The 20,571-nt window shown below is 38.6% G+C and overlaps 1 protein-coding gene across 5 annotated transcripts; it reads left to right on the top strand.

The window, feature by feature from the left end:
- Nucleotides 1-1,395: 1,395 nt before the first annotated feature.
- On the top strand, nucleotides 1,396-20,269 carry LOC105838796. 5 transcript variants are annotated; one of them, XM_012684609.3, is made up of 5 exons: nucleotides 8,028-8,674; nucleotides 13,055-13,277; nucleotides 16,060-16,319; nucleotides 16,439-16,558; nucleotides 16,703-20,269. In XM_012684609.3, the coding sequence occupies exons 2-5, from the start codon at nucleotides 13,248-13,250 to the stop codon at nucleotides 17,301-17,303; spliced, it is 1,011 nt and encodes a 336-aa protein (XP_012540063.1). In that variant the 5' UTR covers nucleotides 8,028-8,674; nucleotides 13,055-13,247; the 3' UTR covers nucleotides 17,304-20,269. The 5 variants fall into 5 exon arrangements, with proteins under 5 accessions (XP_012540062.1, XP_012540063.1, XP_012540060.1 ...); XM_012684606.3 differs by lacking the exon at nucleotides 13,055-13,277 and having other exon boundaries at nucleotides 8,030-8,284; nucleotides 8,449-8,674; XM_012684607.3 differs by lacking the exon at nucleotides 13,055-13,277 and having other exon boundaries at nucleotides 8,030-8,288; nucleotides 8,449-8,674.
- The last annotated feature ends 302 nt before the right edge of the window (nucleotides 20,270-20,571 follow it).

Genomic DNA, 20,571 nt, shown 5'->3' with positions numbered 1-20,571 from the left:
CACGAGTCCATATGCATAAATTATAGTTGAAATTACTGAATTCCCACAGTTAGCGGCAATTTAGCAACATTCTCACGCGTGAAAAAAGAAGATAAGGGAATGTCTCTACATTGTTCGCATAACGCCATTCTTTTTAGGTTCGCAATGCGTCAGATAACAGCACAATATTTTCAGATTAATTTTTACCAGCAAATTTCGCTGTACTTTTTTGCTTCATCGACTGGTCTAACAATCTGCGTCACACAGTGAGAAATTGTAGAAAAATATAGCCTTGATTCTTGAAAATATTCCAGATATGATCATCGATTGGCGCTTATAGACACATATGTTTAGTAATGTTCGCCGCCTCGCGTTCACGTAGAACGATCACGAAGGTAGTCATTATGCTACATTTTCCCGTTCTGCAATTTCGTTGACATGCGTGTGCAAGAAATATTTCCGGCGTTTCGTAAAACTTTACGCTGTCGTTACCATTCAGACGATGAGAATGCATTTCTGAGTTCTTGTTAATGACCGCTAATTGAATGCAATTTTAAGTTTTCACACTCTGCAGCCGATGACAAGACAAAGAATTGCGTTTAGGCGTATCGCGGAAATCGCATTCGTTGTGCGGCACGATGTTGAAATTCAAAATTTGCTATGGGAAAATTCTCTACTAGCTTGCAACTTTCCGAGACATTTTGTGTAACGCTTTGTTATCATCGAACATATGAATAGGCATGTATTATATTTATAATTTTTGCTAACTCACAAGATTTACAATGTTGCTACTTTAATAAACAATAAGTAAAAACTAAGAAAATATATTAATATTATTATTCTTAAATAAAGAAAGAAAATTATATTCTTAAAAAAATAAATTATATTCTTAAATAAAGTATTAAAAAATTATATTAATATTTAATAATTTTGGCGATAATTTATGCAAATGCTGTATTACGGTTGAATTGTTTTATTTAATATGTCTGTTGATACTTTGAAAAACTATTTTAAGATATACTTAGGAAAGTAACAAAATGTGTCACTTCGCACATCGCGCGTATGAAACAATTTCTAATATGCTTCTTTTGAATTGCTGATTTCTCGCGTCATTGCTTGCATCAGCGCCATTACAAACTTATGTCTCAAATATAATGTTTTGCGGTTTTTAAGAGAACCCCGCGCAAAATTTGCATTCTAATGAAATTTCGTAATCGTCGCATATGCGTATTTAGAGAATAAATACAAGGCGCCCAATCAGCGTTCGACTGTTTATCTATCGAAATCGTCCGGCACACCGACGGCCGAACGGACAACCGTAAAGGAAAATCGCGTGGGTCTGCCCTGCCAACTACGGAGCCTTGGCTCGCTTTACGTGTAGGCCGCAAGTGCGATCCGGCTTCGGCTTGGTAGGCTTCGTTTCGATCAGTAATCAGACGCGATTAAACGCGGCAAGATCGCCCCGTTCTCGCGCGAAATTTGGAGCTCGACCGGTCGGTCCTCAGTTCGCTTCTCTTCCTCTGTCGTCGAGATCTCCCGGCTAGAATGCGGCGGGGACTCGTCTCCGTCCTGCCGCTTGTGGTGAGTTCTGCTTTTCTCGACAATGTGACTTTAATGTGTTTTTGAAAAATCTAACTAATATTATTTTGCATCTCATTGGCAACATGTCTCTCAGGTTTCTTAATACTTTTGCACTGATATCGCGTTAGTTCATGAGCGCAATACTTCTATTTTCAATTTGATTACATTTTCAACATTTGCCACTGCAACTCGCAATACTATTTTATAAAATTTAGCGTCTTATCCTGGAAAATGTGACCACTGTCTTTGAAATTTATTTTTATTTTAATATATTTAAAAAAAATCATTTCTTAATATTTTATGTTATTTTAGCAAAAGAGGCTTGCTACTTTTATTAGATATTTAATATTTATGAAATGTAAATTACATTATTGAAAATTAATTATTAGCAAGTAATAATAACTTAATGATACTTTTTAAAAATATATCGCAACGTATTAAAAAAAATAAATTGTAAAAAGTATATAATATATTATCTATTTAATCATTTCAACTTTAAGCTACATTTTCCTTCTTCATTTATAGCTATATAATAATTATTATTTAATAAGAAATAAACAGTACTCATTTATAAAAATTATGTACGCGATTACCTCGTTACGTTAACTCTTGACTATTAATGGAACGAATAAAAGTAATTTATCTAGATATTTTTATTATATTAGAATAGTTTTCGACAGCTTTTTATGTAATAGCGATATTCAGCACGATAATAAATGTAAATGAAACAAGAAACAAAACGAGGAAACAACGTCGACTTGGGGATTCGCGCAATGTCAGACAGTATCATTCATACGCATCGGGATTACGAGTACGTGATTTTATCAATTTCCCGGAGAGCAAGTCCGCATGTATGTACCAGCCGTGAGAACTTAATTTCGCGACGCTCCTTTGTGCGAATCATTGCATCGCGTGCGATACTGCAAAACTGTTCGTTTGTATGCGCTCCATCGCGCACTTCGCGTATGTATGTACACCGTAAATAGCGCGTGTGCGAGATGCGATCTTCTTAATTGTTAAACATGCAGCTCTCATTTACCAGTTGATCACATTAATATTATCAAATTTGATTGCTTTGCGTGTAGAAGAATACGATAGAAAATTTACTTTTTCGTGAAAAAAATCAATATTTTCTTATAGGTATTGCTTAACGTGATATTTCTCGAGAGTAGAATATGAAATAGAACAAAAGCAAACTGAACAAAGAGTTTAATAATAATAATCAAGCCTAGATGATAGTTATTAAGTTTTGATATAATAGTTTTAATTAAACTGTTCGATTAATATAGCTATTATTATATTTGGTAACCATTTAATAATTAATTGTTTATTATTATTATATTTGGTCACTATTAATATAATTATTAAATATTGCTAATTAATCAAACATTGAATGAAATTTAATAAAAATTATTTTATCAAAACTTGGAGAGATTATTACCAAACTTTTTTCAGTAAATATTTATCAAAATAATTTCAATCATTTAATCTGTAAGAAAATATTAATCACAGCACGTTTTTGGAGGCACAAGGCAGGATCTCGTTGTAATACTTAAAATCTTATTAAAAAGTGGAACTTTAATCTTTGTATGTAAAGTTCCTTTTTTATCTTTGCACACAACAGACGTATTTTCGCAACCCACGTACACGTACGTGTTACAGCACTGATTCGAACCACCAGAACAAGCTTCCGAAATTTCGCTATCAAGGATCGACCGTCGTACACGCACACGCTCACGCACGACGCACGGCGCCTATCCACTCGATACGTCGTCGCCGCCTCTGCTCTCCTCTCGTAAAAGTGAAAGCGCCGCGTCGTAAGCGCGGCAAGCGAAGGAGAAAATACGCGGTGAGGCTCGCTCGAGCGTCAGATGGAAGGCAGAACGCGGGACTTGAGTCGGGCACGTCCACCGTGTATTTCGCGAACATATATAGCAGATGATCTCGGGTAACTTCATCGATAAACTTTTTTTCCCGTTCAGTTTGAAATTTCTGCTTGTCAAACATTATAAATCACTTTGTTTATTATAAATTAGCTCGAAGTCATCGTTCTCAAAGTTTTCTTGCTTTTCGATGCACTGAGAAAAAAAATAGTTGCAGTAATATCAATATAATTTGTAGTCATTCTTAAATCCAACCATATTTTTATGATTATTCATCAATATAAATTACAGTTTGTTTAAACTATATTAAAGTTCTTATAATCATAATATTAGTCTATACAACTTATGATATGATTACCATAATCAAAATGAAAATCAGTAAGTTGTAAGTTGTAAGATAATTAGTAAGTTGTATCATAAAATAATTATTTTTAACGTCTATAAGCATTATATTGTTACCAATATTATAGTAATAATTACTATAAAAATAATATATAATTATTTTATTATGCAAATATCACACACTTTTTTCTCAGTGTGTTAACATCTTCTTGGTCGCTAAATGTAAAACATTCACAATTCTATCAAAGTCTGATTGAAATTATATATATAGAAGGAACAAAATTATTATTAGAAACGTCACGAAGCTGAGCTCTTCTTTTAATCTCAGCGATTTTTCTATGGAAATATATAAAAGCCGTCACATATATGTCTAAAAATGCTTTCATCATAATTCTTTTATTACCATCTTTAAAATAATCCAAAAAACGTTCACGTAAAACAATTTACTGTCTGACGAAAGGTTTGGTCAAAAGATCAGTCGCTCTCATCAAGTCTTTGTTCCGAAGGGACACGAACGAGGTACACTCCCACGCGTCTCGGACAATCGCGAGAGCGATCTTGTCGTCACTCTCAGTCGCGGCTCACTGTCCCGCCAGCACGATGTTTTTAAAAGTAGGAAGTAGAAGTAATAGGGGAGTATACAGAAGCGTATAGTTTTTCGATTCGCCGGTGATGAAAGAGAGAAACGTGCCCGATGACATTCCTTACTTAGCACTCATCATTCAATTCGCCATGAATTAAAAGTGGTTATCTTAAGTGTCTCCATTATAATCCCCTTTTATATTACGAGTGATTTCTTTTCACTATTTTGCAATATTATATAATGTAATGAACGAATAGAGTTACACGATTTATGATAAAACGATGTGAGATTTTTACTGACGTAATGATTATTTCTCTTGTGTGTTACATCCCACACACACACTTCTTGATACTTTAGAGCTTTCTCGACGCACGAGATATGCTTATCTCTGCACTTTCGATTTTGCGCGATATTTATGAAATTATAAATGTAACGGGTGTCAGAAGCGTCGCCCGTAGAGCGTTAGGATGCCGTTTATTTTTCTTTGTTCGCATCTCTGGAAACGTGATATCGTTTACTGTAACGCGGAGGAATAAACGGAGCCTCTGCAGCAAAACTGGATTTCACGCTGTGCTGGAAATTACTTATCCGGATCGCAGCGATACTCGAGAAGATGTTATATGTACTTGATAGAGATAGAATTTCATTTACTTCATTTACCTCTCTATCGCACGACTCCCTCGCTCGTGCACCAAGATAACGTTTGCTTCTACATATTATCAGCAAAAAACGCTGGACAGCTGTTTTTGCAAGTTACACGCTTTCTCGATTGAACGATCCATCTGGTATTCATTAACTGAAAAAGCACGTTGTTATAACGAAGCTGAATTTATACTTAGATATGCGCGATCTGTATGCAGAAACAACCTGTTTTCAATAACATTTTTCATATTTTTGTTTTTAAAATTAAAAAATTTTTTTTAATTAAAAAAATTGTTTAATTTCATTAGAAAAAAGTAACATTAAAACTTAAAAACAAAATTTATTATTAATCTCCTAAAAATTTTTAGTGAAAGTTATTTAATAATTATTAATCAACACTATCACATTTTAAATAAAAATTTTGACGTTACTCTCACATAATTTTTTTAAATATTTAGGTTGGTTATTAAGGATTTATTAAAAGAACTAAATAATTAGATGGTATGAAAATTGTACTTGTGCTTAACAAATTTTTGTGATAAGCGAAATAAATGTACAAAAGTGAAGTTTTGAGATACTTCATTTATTGTGTGTATGTTATACATATATGATCGGATTACCCCGAAAATTGATATTGTTTTAAACGAAAGAAATGATATATACTTTAGCTATGTACATATGCAGCTATATGTATGTATAACTACTGTTTTTGTTGTTTTACAGTATCTCTATTCTTGGAGATCCAATCATGACAATTTTTAACCAAAAATCTTTAAGAGGTTTGTTTGGACAGACCTCTGCAAATTAATCGAATAAAATTTAACAACAATGGCAGCGATAATTTCAATTTTTTCAACTAAAAAAACTTTGGTTTTTGTTAATAATAGCTGCCATTTTGTTAATTTTTGTTTAATCTATTTTGTAGCGGCAAGTCTCCTGAAGATTCTAGTTAAAAATTGTCATAATCTCGAGATCCGAGGTATTATAGCGGTAATTCTCCATGCTAAACCACAAAAATAAAACGGACAATATTTTAGTTATGTCTTTATATAAGTATTTGTTAATAAAAAAGGTAGTATTTCTTTTTAATATGTTAAATAAATATATCTTCCGAAACTTTACTTGCATTTAATTTGTCACCAAAGAATTGTTGAAAAATATTTTCGAGCAATCTTTCTATTAGTTCTCTTAAATCGTTCTCTGTGTCACCTGTCTCAAAATAAGAAATGATTATTCTGCTATTTTCAATCCTATGCATATTATTTCTACGAAGCAGAGATGCGCATGCGACGACGCATACGTCACCATTTGTTAATGTCGTGCTGGCGACACGAGATTAGAGACGAAGCAATTTTTTACGCAAATGACAAATTCTTCCGGTGACTAAAAGGAACGTCAGGTTGGCGGAGTCCGTTTCGTCAGATGATTATGGGTAATGCGAACGGTGATTACGGAATGGTGATTGCCTGACCCAAAGATGACGCAAATGTGCGAGATGACATAAAGTTGCAACGTTTCTTCCGGCTACTGTCGACGAGGTCCTGGGAACGCTGTATCAAGGATGCATATTGTGGGAATCTAACGCAATATTAATAAAAGCGGCACACGTTGGAACTTTTATCTGGCTTCTCGAATAAAAAAGAGGTGCAAATTGACTCTAAAAGTCTGTATAAAACGCATAATTTAATCGATAATCGGCAAATGCATGCAAAGTATTTTCCATTGATTGATGCATCCTGGATGATATCCTTGAGTTGTAATTGGTGTAATTACAGAATTCATTATATTCATGATAAAGATATTATCATTTGTAATTTATAAATAATTCTCAAAATATTGCATAAAGTTATTTTAATATTATTATTTGTATATATATGATAATTTAATAAGATTATACAATACTCAAAGTATTTTGTTAAAATGTTTTATATTATTCAGGATAAATTTCGTAAACTTTCCAGTTGTGCATTTCCGTTTTTAATAAAATTTGATGGGTTTGTACACAGGATAAAAATATATAATATATATTTTTTATCAGTAATTAAACATTTTAGGGAAATTAGCTCTCAAAAATAAATTTAAATTTTCTTTTTCTTTTTTGTTATAATTTTTTAATAAAGCATGACAGTATAATTTCGCAAATGTACAAAATATACAAAATTTTGAAAGCTATCCATTGGTATAAAACCTTTCACTTTTCTTAAATATTGCTTGCCCATAAAAAAATGTGTCGAATATTTTTATTGCCTCTACAAATCCAAGTTTTACTCTAAAATCGGAGAGAGATACCGAAAACTTTTTATTTGTCATTTAAATCAGCTTTAAAATGATGTTTTGCTTTAAAATAATAATCATCTATATTTTAAGATACATCCTTCTCATATCGATTATGCATTAAGGTGTGACGGTTTTCCATCATATACATCCTGAGTTCTACCTTCCGAGACCTCGATCTTTCACATTGCTCGAAGACATTTATGGCTCTCACAATGCAATTTTCTGCCGTTTACAACTTCCTTAATGTGCTACTCTCGGAGATCGCGTGCTATTTATGATTGGCGATTACGTATGGATATAAACAATTATCGATCATGCGAGACGAATTAAAAAAAAATACACGACCAAGTTCAACTTCTTGCTTTGTTTAATAATACATGAATAAATGAAAAATAATTTACAGTAAAGATAATATATTATTCCAATCCATTTTTTCTTAATTTTCTACATCATGAAAGCGCTTCCGTAAAGCTAAGATTATGCGTAAATTAATATTCTAGTAATTTAATCAAAAAGTTTACTTTTCGGGGAATTATTTACATAAAAGTCCTTGTGACAAATCGTAGAAAAGATACCTGATAGAAAATGTTCTGGGCTTATATGGACTGAATCGTTACCCCTTTACGTCATCCGAGAGGATCGCCGCGGGATCACGTGTGGCGCGTGCAACGCGATTACGCGTGCCACAAGCTTAATAATTTTAGACCCGTCACGTGAATGTGGAGTATACTCGCGGTGGTGGGCGGGCGCGGTCTCGGTCGCCTCGGAAAAACCGTCTCGCGGCTCCTTAGCCGCGGAGGGGGATGGTCGTGAGGGAAGGAGCGTAGATCCGTCGCGTGCACAGCGGATCTGGAAATGCGGGGACATTCGCCGGCTCTCCTCAGTCATAGTATCGCGTCCTCTCGGTCCGCCTCGACGACATCGACGCAGCCGATGACTGCGTCGACGTTGTCTTCTTCCGTTTCCCTTCTTCCGCAGTGTCATTCGGTTCGCGAAAGTGGGTGATTTTCTTTTACTCCTTCCCCCGTCTCCCTTTCTCTCGATGACGTTCGCAAATCTCTATGAATGCCGCGCTCTTCTCTTCTTTCACAAAGATTAGATCTGATATATCGGTACACCTTGTTATTCGCAATTAAGAGGATGTTTATACGTGAATTCTAGGTTTCGATCATTTCGATCGAGAAATTTCTTGGTGCGGTTATCGCGGTGGAGTCTGTAATGTATGTAAACGGGCGAACTTTTGCTTGAGAAATAAGGGAAACGTTTCGGCTCGGCGAACGCTGCAAAAAACAACGAAGAGGAAACTCGAGGAACGCGCACTGCAACCTCACGAAGCATCAGCGTGACTATGATTTTGCGAACGTGCCTTTGCCTCAATCTCTTAACGGTAGGATTTATAAATATGCAATATATACATGTAGATCCACGATCAATAAAGATTAATGACGTAGAGGAAAAACTTAAAAATGATTGATTTAATACTGTGAATTGTTTTTGCATGCGCTCTTTGTCCTCGTGCCTACACTTACATATACCCAGATTATGTCAGAGTAAAGTGAATTAAATCGGCAATAAAGTCAGTCAAATTTGAAATGGATAAAAACATTTCCTATATATATATATATAAAACGGTTATAGGGATCTTCTTATGTATCTTTCTTACGATATCATTTCGCGAGTTATTAGATAATTGGCATTGACATTGGGATTCTATAGATTTAACGATCCTCGATTGAATAAAACGTCGGTCGCAAACTGGTGATTACTGTCTCTCAAGTCTCAAGTCTTCCAATAGTAACTGAATAGCAAATGAATCGGCGAAACGGCTACGTTATGTAATCTCGCTATTTTCACGATTCTAATGATGAACTTTGTAAAGCAGCATTGACATTGATAATGAAGCTGGACGTTCGCGCAGAAGGATTGATATTCAATCATCCGTGTAAATATAAACTCAATTTTAATTTAATGAGAATGCAAATCGAAAGAATTCATGCATAATTGTTCAAAACGTATAGCAGGAGCAGGCCGTCAGCAAAACCTGAGAAACATAATTAAGGGCCGATTCTACTTTTTGGTAAACTTATCTTATATCAGATAAATATGCGTCTGTCTTTATTTATTTAGAAAAAATGAAGATAGATGGTTATCCGATATTTAAGTTTACCAAGAACTTGGAACAATTGGCCCTAAAACAGATTACCTGACAGATTTCGAGGAATTTAGGAAGACGGATGAGAACGAGCGCGCAATTCCGGTACAGTCTTATGATAATTTACGAAATTGCTCGAACACTTACATCTTACATATAACAATTACACTTTCAGATTGTTATGAGCCAAAGGTGTTTATGTCTGTCAGGAGTGTACGATACTTTGCATATATTTAACGGTGACGGCTCGAGATAATTTGCGTAACTGCATTTGCGTGCCGGTAAAACCACCGGATTGTTCCGTACAGTACACTCGTACGAATACAATCTGTCACGCATATATTCACGTCATCGCCCGATCGAAACTGACACCGGCGTGATTTGTGGAAGGCGTCGTTCATGAAAGTCAGCGGCGAGGAGATGCGCTCGTGAAAGAGGCACCGGCCACCTTTTCCTACTCCGGGAGAGTTCGATGCACGAACGCGCGGTACCGTGAAGATCGCGTGGATAGAAGTGTAACAGAGGAGGAGAGACGTTCACTCTCGCCCGGGCGTGCCATCGGGCAATATAAAAAACGCGTGCGTGACCATCAATGCACCCCGGATTCACGTCAATCAACGGGATCAGCTCTGTTTCCAGTGTAATTTGACAACACTCGAATTGTAAACGCAACGCTGAATCATTATCGTACACTTGGCGCTAAACGTGCCTGTTGAATCTTAAATATTATTCGTTAAACATGAGAAAAGAATTAGCAATATCTAGATATGCAAAACGTGGATTGTTAATATTAGCCTACTTGAGAGAGCTATTGAATTTTTCATGAATGGAACATAGCGATTACTACTTTTTAAGTCAAGGAAAGTGGAGGAATAAGTCAAGTTAAAGAAGAAGAATGAGATTTCCTTACAATTTTCGTTGCTAATGGATATTCATTATAAAACTATGAGAAAGAAGATCTTAAATCTTGATTACAATATAATTAGCGTAATAAAAAATTATTTTATCTGGTATAATAACATTTTCTTAATGCAATAATAATAAAAAAAGGTATCTTATTGTCCGTTCTTATTATTGTTAATTATTATTTATTCTCATATTAGCGTATTTTATAATACAATAATATAATTAACTAAAATAAGCAGATGTTATTATTCAACATTATTACTTAAGTTGAATAATTAAATAATGTTAAAGAATCGAAGTTCGAAGTATGTCGGTTTTTTTTTTAATTTCGCGTAATTCTCGCTAACAAAATAAATACCTGAAAATATCTTTACATTTGAATAGAGTTGAGAGCACGCACCGATCTTTAATATCGAGAAGAAACGATGTGAAAGTAAAATAGTAACATAAAACAGCTATCAAAGTCGCAGTTTAGAATACATATTGCTAACTTTGTATGCACGATGAATTGCTGGGGGAAGTAACAGGTGCATTTACGTTCTAAAGGAATTGAAATACGAAAACCGATCCTCCGTGTCGTAAATATCGGGACGAAAACCGCACAAAGGTAATTAATATCGCGCATTCCGAATATCAATTAGCGCGCGTTCGTGCGAAGGCCGCGACGCGCACTTATGAAACACCGACGCTCCTCGAATGCCAAGTGAGATCGCAAACGAGATCGCGCATTTGTCACGTATCTTCTTCATGCGACACTATCTGCAATTATGATCCGTAACATCGCGATTGTATGCGATGTGGTTGGATCACCGCAAGATGCCACCGACGATGATGCCAGCCCTCGCATGCTATACAAACCCCTCGACATGCCTTAGAGATTCTTGTGGGTGACAATAAAACGCCCGAGTAATAAAATACGATTATAAATAATATTAAAATAAAACAGAGAACATTTAAAAAATTTAGTAATTCTATTTGCAAGTGTAAAAAAAAAAGCTTTTTTATTGTGGAGAATAATATATGAGTGACAGATCAATTGAAAGTAATAAAAAAAGTGCAGGTTTCAAGTTGTAGCTCTTTGTACGTTTATTCATTGCTCATTCATCTTGTTTTTATTGCAAGTTTGATTTAGATTCACGCCGTATGTTTTTACGCTTCCTTGCATTATGCATACTCTGCCGTAAATAGCACCGTGTATACTAAGCTTCGATAATTTGCGTGATTAATTAAGCGATAAAAATGTGTCAGTGCCAATTTCATTGTGTAAGATGAATCGCGAGAGTGATCGACCGAGAATCTCGTTAATTTGTTCCCCCTGCTGGCTAATTACCTCCGCAATTAGCGTGGCAGTACCCTTTTCCCTCTGAGCACCGAATTCATTGTCGGCTCGTCCAATGTCGCCAATTTCCCCGAGCGCGCAATTTTCATTATACTCCCAGATTATATCACGTGATCAGGCACGTGGGAACCGCGCGGAGCGTGGGTGTTTTTAATGAGAGAAGAGATCGCGCGAGAGGATGGAGAACGGCGGAAGCGAGCGAAAGGAGCCGTAGCAAAGGCTCCTGTGCAAAGGTGAAATCACCGTGACCGACGGGGAGTCGGCCGGCGGACAATGGACGGTGCAATGATAATTTAGCGAGTTAATCGCGCGGCTTGTAACGGCCTCGTACAAAATCGCCGGCCGAAACGATGGCTTTCCTTCAAGAGGATAGAAAATTGATGCGCGTCTCGGTAAGACGCGTCAGGACACCGAGGCTCCTGGAGGATGGCACGCTGTTATGCGACGTGAATGAAACGCGTGTTGAGTCCTTGATACATAATGCAATTTATTCCCTGTCTCGATTGTTTATGGTCCCAGCTTGGGCCCGCAATTATCCGCAAAATAACTCTTTCGCTGCGGTAGGGGACCCGTTGCTCTCGTCTTAAGATATTAAATTACTTTCTCATGCCGAGTCTTCGCACATCGAGAGAGGGAGAGAAAGAAAGAAAGAAAGAGGAGGGGGGGGGAGGCGGAGAAACAGTTAAACTTCAGTTAACTTTAATTAATGTAGAAACGACCGGTTTTAACCTTTATTTAAAATTACTGCGAGCGATAATGAATAACACGTTATTGCACGTACACGAACAACACGTATTTTGCATTACTTTCTTACGGGAGTCTGCATTTACGAAGCTAAGCAAAACACGTTAACGTTTTTCAGTGAAGGTACGAAAGTGTTATCTTTCAATTTTTCGACGTCGTTGAAGAGGAAAAATGTCCACTAGGAAGAAAATTAACTTGTGTGGGAGCGCTATATAATTTTGACAGAGATAGAAGAAGGAAAAGCGGGCTGTGCGTCTCTCTGAAGAACAAAAGCGAATTACGAGAGAAAAGTCTACACCCTACATTACGTAGACGTTATACGGATTATGTCATGCAGCACGCAGGGTTTACTTTTTACGATCTTTCCTCCTCCTCTAAACCGCAACGCTAACTATACGCGTATATTCTACCACTCGATATCTCGAGTTCCACAACGTGGAATGTAGAAAAAAGCATTCTACACGTACGGATACGCAATACCGTAGACTGATAAAATCAGTAAGACCAACAACCGACAAAGTATCTTTTGAAGGGTCTCACGTCTCTCTGAATAGGACGTTAGATAGTCGGCTTTATGTAGATCGAAAGTGCTTAGATATTTTAATGGAATCGTCTTTCGTATGCAGAGACAAAGCCGCGGAGGTCGCTTCGTTTTCAAGGATATCAACATAACATTGAGCCCGACTCCCACAACGTGACCATTTTTCAAGTCAAAGTGCCTCGCAGCGATAACGCGCGGTGAACCAGTTTCAAGGATACACCGAGAAGCAATCCCGAGTGTGAATTCTTCCCGGCGCGGCGACGAGATGCAACAACGTGATGGATATTAAGCGCACGTGCGATACATGGGTAGGTCCAAGGTCAGCTGTGGCGTGCCTTGACCCTACGTCGTGTCCCATAAAACAAAACTTCATTCGCTAAGTAATTTGTGGAGCTAAGTATATCGCTCGAGGGAGGGAAACTTCATCTCCCCTGTCCCCCCCGTCTACGAATATCCCCTTGCCTATTCTACTTTACTACTTTACTAATGTTTATTAGTATTCTACTTTGCTAATATTTTATGTGCTGAGAGAGTAGCCTGGATAACTTGAACGTTTTAAAGATCTTTCTGGAGGGAGGAGACTTTATTCGCAAACGTCACTTTGTACCTTCTCAGCCACACTTTTTACCTTGTGACCGTTACTTTCTCTCTCTCTCTCTCTCTCTCTCTCTCTCTCTCTCTCTCTCTCTCTCTCTCTCTCTCTCCAGTTTTCTAAGAGACGTTATTACTTCACGAAATATTTTTCGCTGCGTAATCCCGATACGTCGGCCCTATGTTCGCTCGGTCCAGCATCTCTTAATATGGACCGACGAGAGGCGGACCTCGTGGTCTTGGTCAATCCCACGCAAAATATGCGATAGAAGGGATAAGTGACTCTTACGTGATCGCCACGTTTACGCGCAATGGTGTACCCCGCGCTATAAAAAAACACCGCGACAGAAAGCACCGCATTCCCCGCATGGTCGGAATTATTGTGGCACATTGTATTCCGGCTAAACAGCCAGCGAATACAAGTCCAGGTCGTGGATATTCCCTCGTAAATGACGATTCGTTACATTTTTTTTTTATACTAACTAACTTTCTAACGCATTTCCAAGGCGCGAGTAACCATGAATCATGGACCAGCCTGCGGATCTCAGGTTGTTTATGACGATGACGAGGAAGAGCGGAACGTGATTTCATTCATAGAAATCTCGTTTACACGTGAACTCGATTACACAAACGTAAGATTACAAATGCGATATAGTGATACGTGACCATTTTGATTATTGTTATGGAGTCATGAGTTCAGTTATTACGAAAGAAAGTCGTCCGGTTAAATGTTTTTTAAATAACCTATTTATTACAATGTAATTGACAAATCTTTTCTTGCGCTCAAAAGTCATAGTTCAATGCTATGTACGCGCGTGTTTATGTCTACAAAAAAAATTGTCGCAAAAAGTTTTTTTTTACCGCATATATTATATGTATATTATTACAATTATAGTTGTTCTTGAGGACAAGATTGCGAACTCGGTGAAAATAATAAAAAAGCAACAACATAAAACGCAGTTTCTTAAGCTATTATATATCTATGCGTGCAATACGCAAGCAGCGTCTTTCCGCAAAAGCCACAAGCTGAATTCAACCTGGAATTCAGACACTGCAAATGGCTTTTAATGATTGCAAAACTATCTTTCCATCGGGATAGTTGATATACGCTCGTAAACGTGCGGAATAGCGAGAGTTGGAAGTGCTATCGAACGCGGCGGAAAACTCGGCGAAATAAAGTACGTCGTCTTGAGCTTGACTGGTTCGTAGCCGTGCTCGAAGCGGAACGTTCGTCGTCTTCGCCGGGTCGTAACGCCGTAAATGGAGTGATTACGATTGACCGGCGAAGCGGAGTATGCGTCGACCGCGCCTACAAACAGCCGTACAGATCGCAAAGAAGAAAAGAGACGGGCCACGTAGTCCGAGAAACGATGCTGACTAATCATTTGTCGAGGAACACCCCACGTAGCTGGTCACGTTCCTTGCCGGTGTGTTCCTACTATCGGCGGGCAACTTAAAATTTACATACGTGCTTGCAGATCGTAAATATCTCTTTGAACGTAACTGGACTCGTGACGACAATTGGTCAGCACGTCTAACTTTTGTGCTCTACGAAGTAAAGAGATATTGATATCAATATTACTACATATAATTATATACAGGGTGTCGTGTAAAACTTTATACAACGTTTACAAGCAGATAGAGCGCATTAAACTGAACAGAAAAGTCCTTTACCGTTTTGCAATTTTCGCAATAAGTTATTGATTGCACAGGTACACAAAAAAAGTGATAAAGTGATGTTTCTTTTTGAAGTTAGGAAAAAATGAGCCAATTCAGCAATTCTGACCTCGGATTCAAATTCAGGAAGTCAAAATACATAAGAATTGACTAGTCTAGTCTGCTGGACCAACCACTTTTTTTGTGTGCCTGTGTAATCAATAACTTATTAACTATTGCGAAAATTGCAAAACGATTAAGGACTTTTCTGTTCAGTTTAATGTGCTCTACCTACTTGTAAGCGTTGTATAAAGTTTTACACGACATCCTGTATATGTGTGTGTGTGTGTGTGTGTGTGTGTGTGTGTGTGTGTGTGTGTGTGTGTGTGTGTGTGTGTGTGTGTGTGTGTGTGTGTGTGTGTGTGTGTGTGTGTGTGTGTGTGTGTGTGTGTGTATGCCAAATATTAAGTTGCTTTTACGCAATCTTTTCAAACAAAATTCTACTTTTATCTTAGATTTAATATTTAAAAACTGACAATTTTTGTATGTAAATATTACATTTTAAAATTAAAAATACAAAAAAAATGAGAAACGCAAATTCATCTTTTATTCATCTTTTGTACATTTTAATCTCTAATCGGTTCTTCGCCTTTTATTTATAACAGTTGCAACGTTAATCGAGTTAACATTTCATTTAGGATACATCGAAAAAATATTTTAAAATTATTCAAATCTATCTTGCTATTCTATTACCTACATTGGATTTTTTATATTAAGTAATAATGATCAGAGCAAAGTGAAGCTGTGACGCGAAAAAACGATTTAAGTAGGTTTACGTTGCAGGTTTCGGCGCTGTGTTTGACGGCGGATGAGATCGAGGCACAGAGAAGCGGCTGGAACCTAAATCCCAATACACAGTATCACATTCAGACCGATGAGGGTCCAGAGAGATTTTTTCGCTTTCAAACAGCGAACGGTCAGTATAGGAAAGAGAAGAGATTAGCCGATGGCACGGTGATCGGCACCGAAGGCTGGTTGGACCCTCTCGGATATTTACGACTGAAGGATTACATCGCGGATCACGAGGGATTCCGAATACTGAGGTAATTCAATCATGTAAAAATAAAATTAATATTCGAATCAGCGCTGAAACTAAAGTTAGCTAGAAACCAATAATAATTAAGTGCTGAGTGACGATTTCATTATCGAAATCCTTTTTCAGGTCGAAGATGGTTTATGTGGGTAAGGATCGACCTATTCAGGATGCGGTGGCGGAAACAAAGAAGGTTCCAGCGCAGACCGGGGTCTTGGCTGTACCTAAAAGGCCGCCTAATCCCTTCAGGTAAAAAAATAATTAAAAAATCAGAAAATCAATCATTTATTGTGTTATAATTTGTTAGAGAAAGAGAAAGAGAGAAGTATTAAAATATGCGTGTTACAAGTCAGTTTCTTAAAAACGCTATGTAAGAATCTTTAATTACTGCAGACGACCAGACCCCAACGCCGTCATACCGCTGTCCGGCAACGACATCACTTCCGGTTATTACGTTCCGACGACCATCAGACCCCGACCAATTTCGAGAAACAATTATTACTCGAGTACACGACCAGGCTACCCTTCCGGCCTCCAGAGCCTGGATACCTATCACCGACCGCAGGCTGCTTACTACCGCGGATCCGCGGCACGACCACCGACTCAGATTCTCGAGGCTCCTTACGATCCTGTTATCGGAGGTTCCTCCGTCAGGCCGAGCTATCAATCGCCGATTTCTCGAAACGACCCGGGCGACTTCCCGCCCTACGACGGCACTCACACCACGGCGAATGGTTTCCAGTATTACTTGAGGAGGCAGTACCACGAGGAGGAACGGCAGCCCGAGGGCAACAACGTTGGGTCCTTCGGCTACATCGATCCGTTCGGCATCAGACGGGTGATTTATTACAAGACGGATCCGTTCACCGGCGGATTCCTCCACAGGAAGAACAATCGTTACGTCGGCTTCAACGCAACGCCATACGATCCGCTTCCGCCCGATCTGTCCAGAACGCGGCTCTCGAGAGCCCCCCCGTCGACGAGCGCCTCGTAACAACAATTCCGCCGTTGTTCCGTCGCCTTGCCACGTTGTAGGCATCGCGTTTTATCGCGAAGAGCTCGTCATCCGATACCGCGTCGACGCTTGGTTTCGCTACGCCGGACGGCCTTGGTTCGACTCGATGATCTCGATCGCGTGACCGCTCGTCGGATCGAACTGCCGTCTGTTATCGGTGTTCTCTTAAGCAACTCTTTGTTGATCGCGAATTTCCGATCGGGATGGAAGCGGCGGATATCAGAGAGAGAGAGAGAGAGAGAGAGAGAGAGGAAGAACAATGGTGAATGCAGACGGTCTTGCGAATGCAGAGATCGATGTTCTATATTCCAGGGGAGATAAACGATGAACGATTCTCCGGGATTCTCGATCACCAACGTTGCTTATATAATATATATATAGATATAACGTTTCTCGAAGTGCCACGACTACGACATTTGTCTGACGTACGACTCGGTTGTGTCAGCGATCGCCGACGGTTCCCAGTATTATCCAAGATATGATATAACGTTACAAGGAACGAGGGATTCCGATTGAGTCAGGAGATCGAAATGCAAGCGGATAAGACGGCACCAACCGGGAGAGGAGAGATAAGGAATTATGCGAGATTAACACAATGACTTTTTCGTCATCGAGAACCAAGGCGGCGACTTCCTGATTCCGCCGTCCTGCCTTTGTTCTTGTTATTATCGCTTGCAGATGATCGGATACCGCGGGGGAGACAACGTCAGATGCCATGCTGGACTATAACTAAGTTTTCAGGGAAGCGCGGTGGGACTTCCTTGAAAAAAGAAAAATCGTAAAACGCGTCGGACAATGTTTCGCCAACCTTTCCAGTTGCGTCACCACCGATCTGCGAAACGTGCGAAGACTCGCGCTCGCCTATTGTCTTCGCGCGTAAGCTCCTTTCGGTGCGGTCCGTTTTCGCCGCAGACACTTTAGAAAGTATTTATTCAGCTTCGAGATGCAATCGAAAACATTACATACCTTTTTCTTTATTTCCCTCTCAATAACAAAGTTTCTATAGGAATTCCATTCAAACCGGCTGTCTAGATTTCTAGATAACTCGAAGTTTTTGTATTCTTCGTAGTTTTTCTTATATTTTCCGACCATCTTTTCTGCTTGGCAAATATTGACCTGCGACAAAACAAAATCCCACCTGTGGAATCAAAATAGAAACCGGCCGGCGGCGCTTTGGCGTGAGCGGATCGGACATTAACCTTGCAGCGTACGATTTTCTTATATCAGCGATGTACTTTACAACTTTACTGATTACGAAGGAACTGTGTTATATCGCGAGGTGCACCCGATGAATTTATATCGTCGCCGAATCGCGCCTTAAAAATCTCTAATGCAAGAGGCGCGGCGATTATGCAAGCATGCATTGTTGTACGACGCAGGGTTAATTCAGCGTGAGCCGCAGATCCGGAAACCTTAATAGCTTTCTATCGCCGATTTTGCTGACGCTAATAGTAGTTGTTTCCTTCCTAGTTTATAATGCGCGTCCGCGGATACTTTTCACGTACTAATTTTTTCGCGGCATACCGGAAGGCTATCCGCTCGTGCCAAACGATGGGGGGGGGGAAGAGGCGGGGAGGGGCCGCGTAGCATTAGTTAATCTTTAAGTTAAACCTCGTTACTTCGCGACAATGGTGCTGATTGTTAAGTAAAAGCGGATACACCGCGCACTTTCCGTTCTTTTATGGCGATGAGAACCGTGCCGTTACGCTCTGTGCGCCTAAGTCAATTGCGATTTTTGGATTAATGTTCCCCCGAGCGAACTGACATTGCAACTGTCCGCGTTAGAAATCGAGGGATACGATCCGTGTGCGTAAAATAATATTTTATGCTTAACTTATGTTGCAAATAAATGTGAGAGCGAACGATCGCTCGCGCGTGGAATGTCAAACATGTGATATCAGATAGTTTACACGAAAGCAGCAAGTAAATTAAACTCAATTTAACGCAGAAATTGTTGTCTCGCCAGGAATATCACGGCAAATACAAGAGAACAGCCGGAAGCTTATAGCTAATTATTTTATCTGGGTACGTATTACAGAACTACTCGGAATGCTGGATTCCGACCGGAATTATTTCGTTTTTCCTGGAAAACACAATAGAAATCTAGGACATAATTGGATAATTCCGATCGGAATCCATTCCAGCGTTTCCATAATACGTAACTATAGAATTCGATATGTCAGTGTTTTTAACATGAAAGTTGTACAAGACAATAATACGACTACAAGCAATTGTATTTGTGATACACAGTACTGTCGGTATTCAAATAACAATTTAACAGTGACATTTAAACCGGCATATGTAACTTTTTCGTGTGTATTCCAGATTTTAAAATGAATAAAAATGTCAATAATACAAGAAATAAAAATATCGTATATTAATGAGTTTTATAAGGGTTATCAAATTGAATTGATTTATCCGGAAAAGCGCCGACAGGCTTTTCGCTGCTACTGACTAAAGAGAAATTCTTAATCAAAATATCAAATATCTGACTTGGCTCCGATAATGTATATTTTTCAGTTTGATGATATAAAGCAATATTTTTTAAAATTTATTTTTAAAAATCTATTTTCGAAAATGTATATTTTTATCTTACAAATCTACAAATCTCTCATAATTATTTTTGCACAATTGTCAACAATTTTGAACGTTCGTTATTTGTATGGTATATCCTGAACTTGCAAGGGGCAATATTATCGATGATCCCATATCGCGTAATTGTAACGGCAGTGCGACGTGCATCCAGGAGCACCAGCATCCGCTTTTCCGATTATAATACCTCATTCAAAGTTTCACCGGCCTTGACGCGCTACCTCGTGAAAAGTTTCACCGGCCTCGGAGAGTGCGCTCTCTTTCTTTCCTCTCCGAGGAAACGAAGACTGATGCCCTTATAGATTTGTATGTAGTACACGAGACTAACAATAAAGACGCTTTGCTCCGTTAAACACACGTCTATCCTATATTTTCTTTCCCCCCCCCCCCGACCGAGCCCAAACGCGGGATCTCTCGGCGTTTGTAGGCCATGATAATTCTTCATTCCACGAAAGGTTCATCGAGTATCCGTACGCTCGCATATAAATTCATACGCGCATAAGAATGTACGCTCGTTGATATGTGTAATCGATGCCGGTAAGAAATTAACGTGCTTATTCGGACAGCAAATTATTTGATCCCTTTCGCCACCATATATAACTGATTCTCGTTCTATTTTTATTGCTCTTGTGGTCTGATATATATATGCACTTAA

This window comes from Monomorium pharaonis, chromosome 11 (assembly GCF_013373865.1).
Source record: "Monomorium pharaonis isolate MP-MQ-018 chromosome 11, ASM1337386v2, whole genome shotgun sequence".
Classification (NCBI taxonomy): domain Eukaryota; kingdom Metazoa; phylum Arthropoda; class Insecta; order Hymenoptera; family Formicidae; genus Monomorium; species Monomorium pharaonis.
This window is presented reverse-complemented; position numbering and strand designations above follow the sequence as displayed.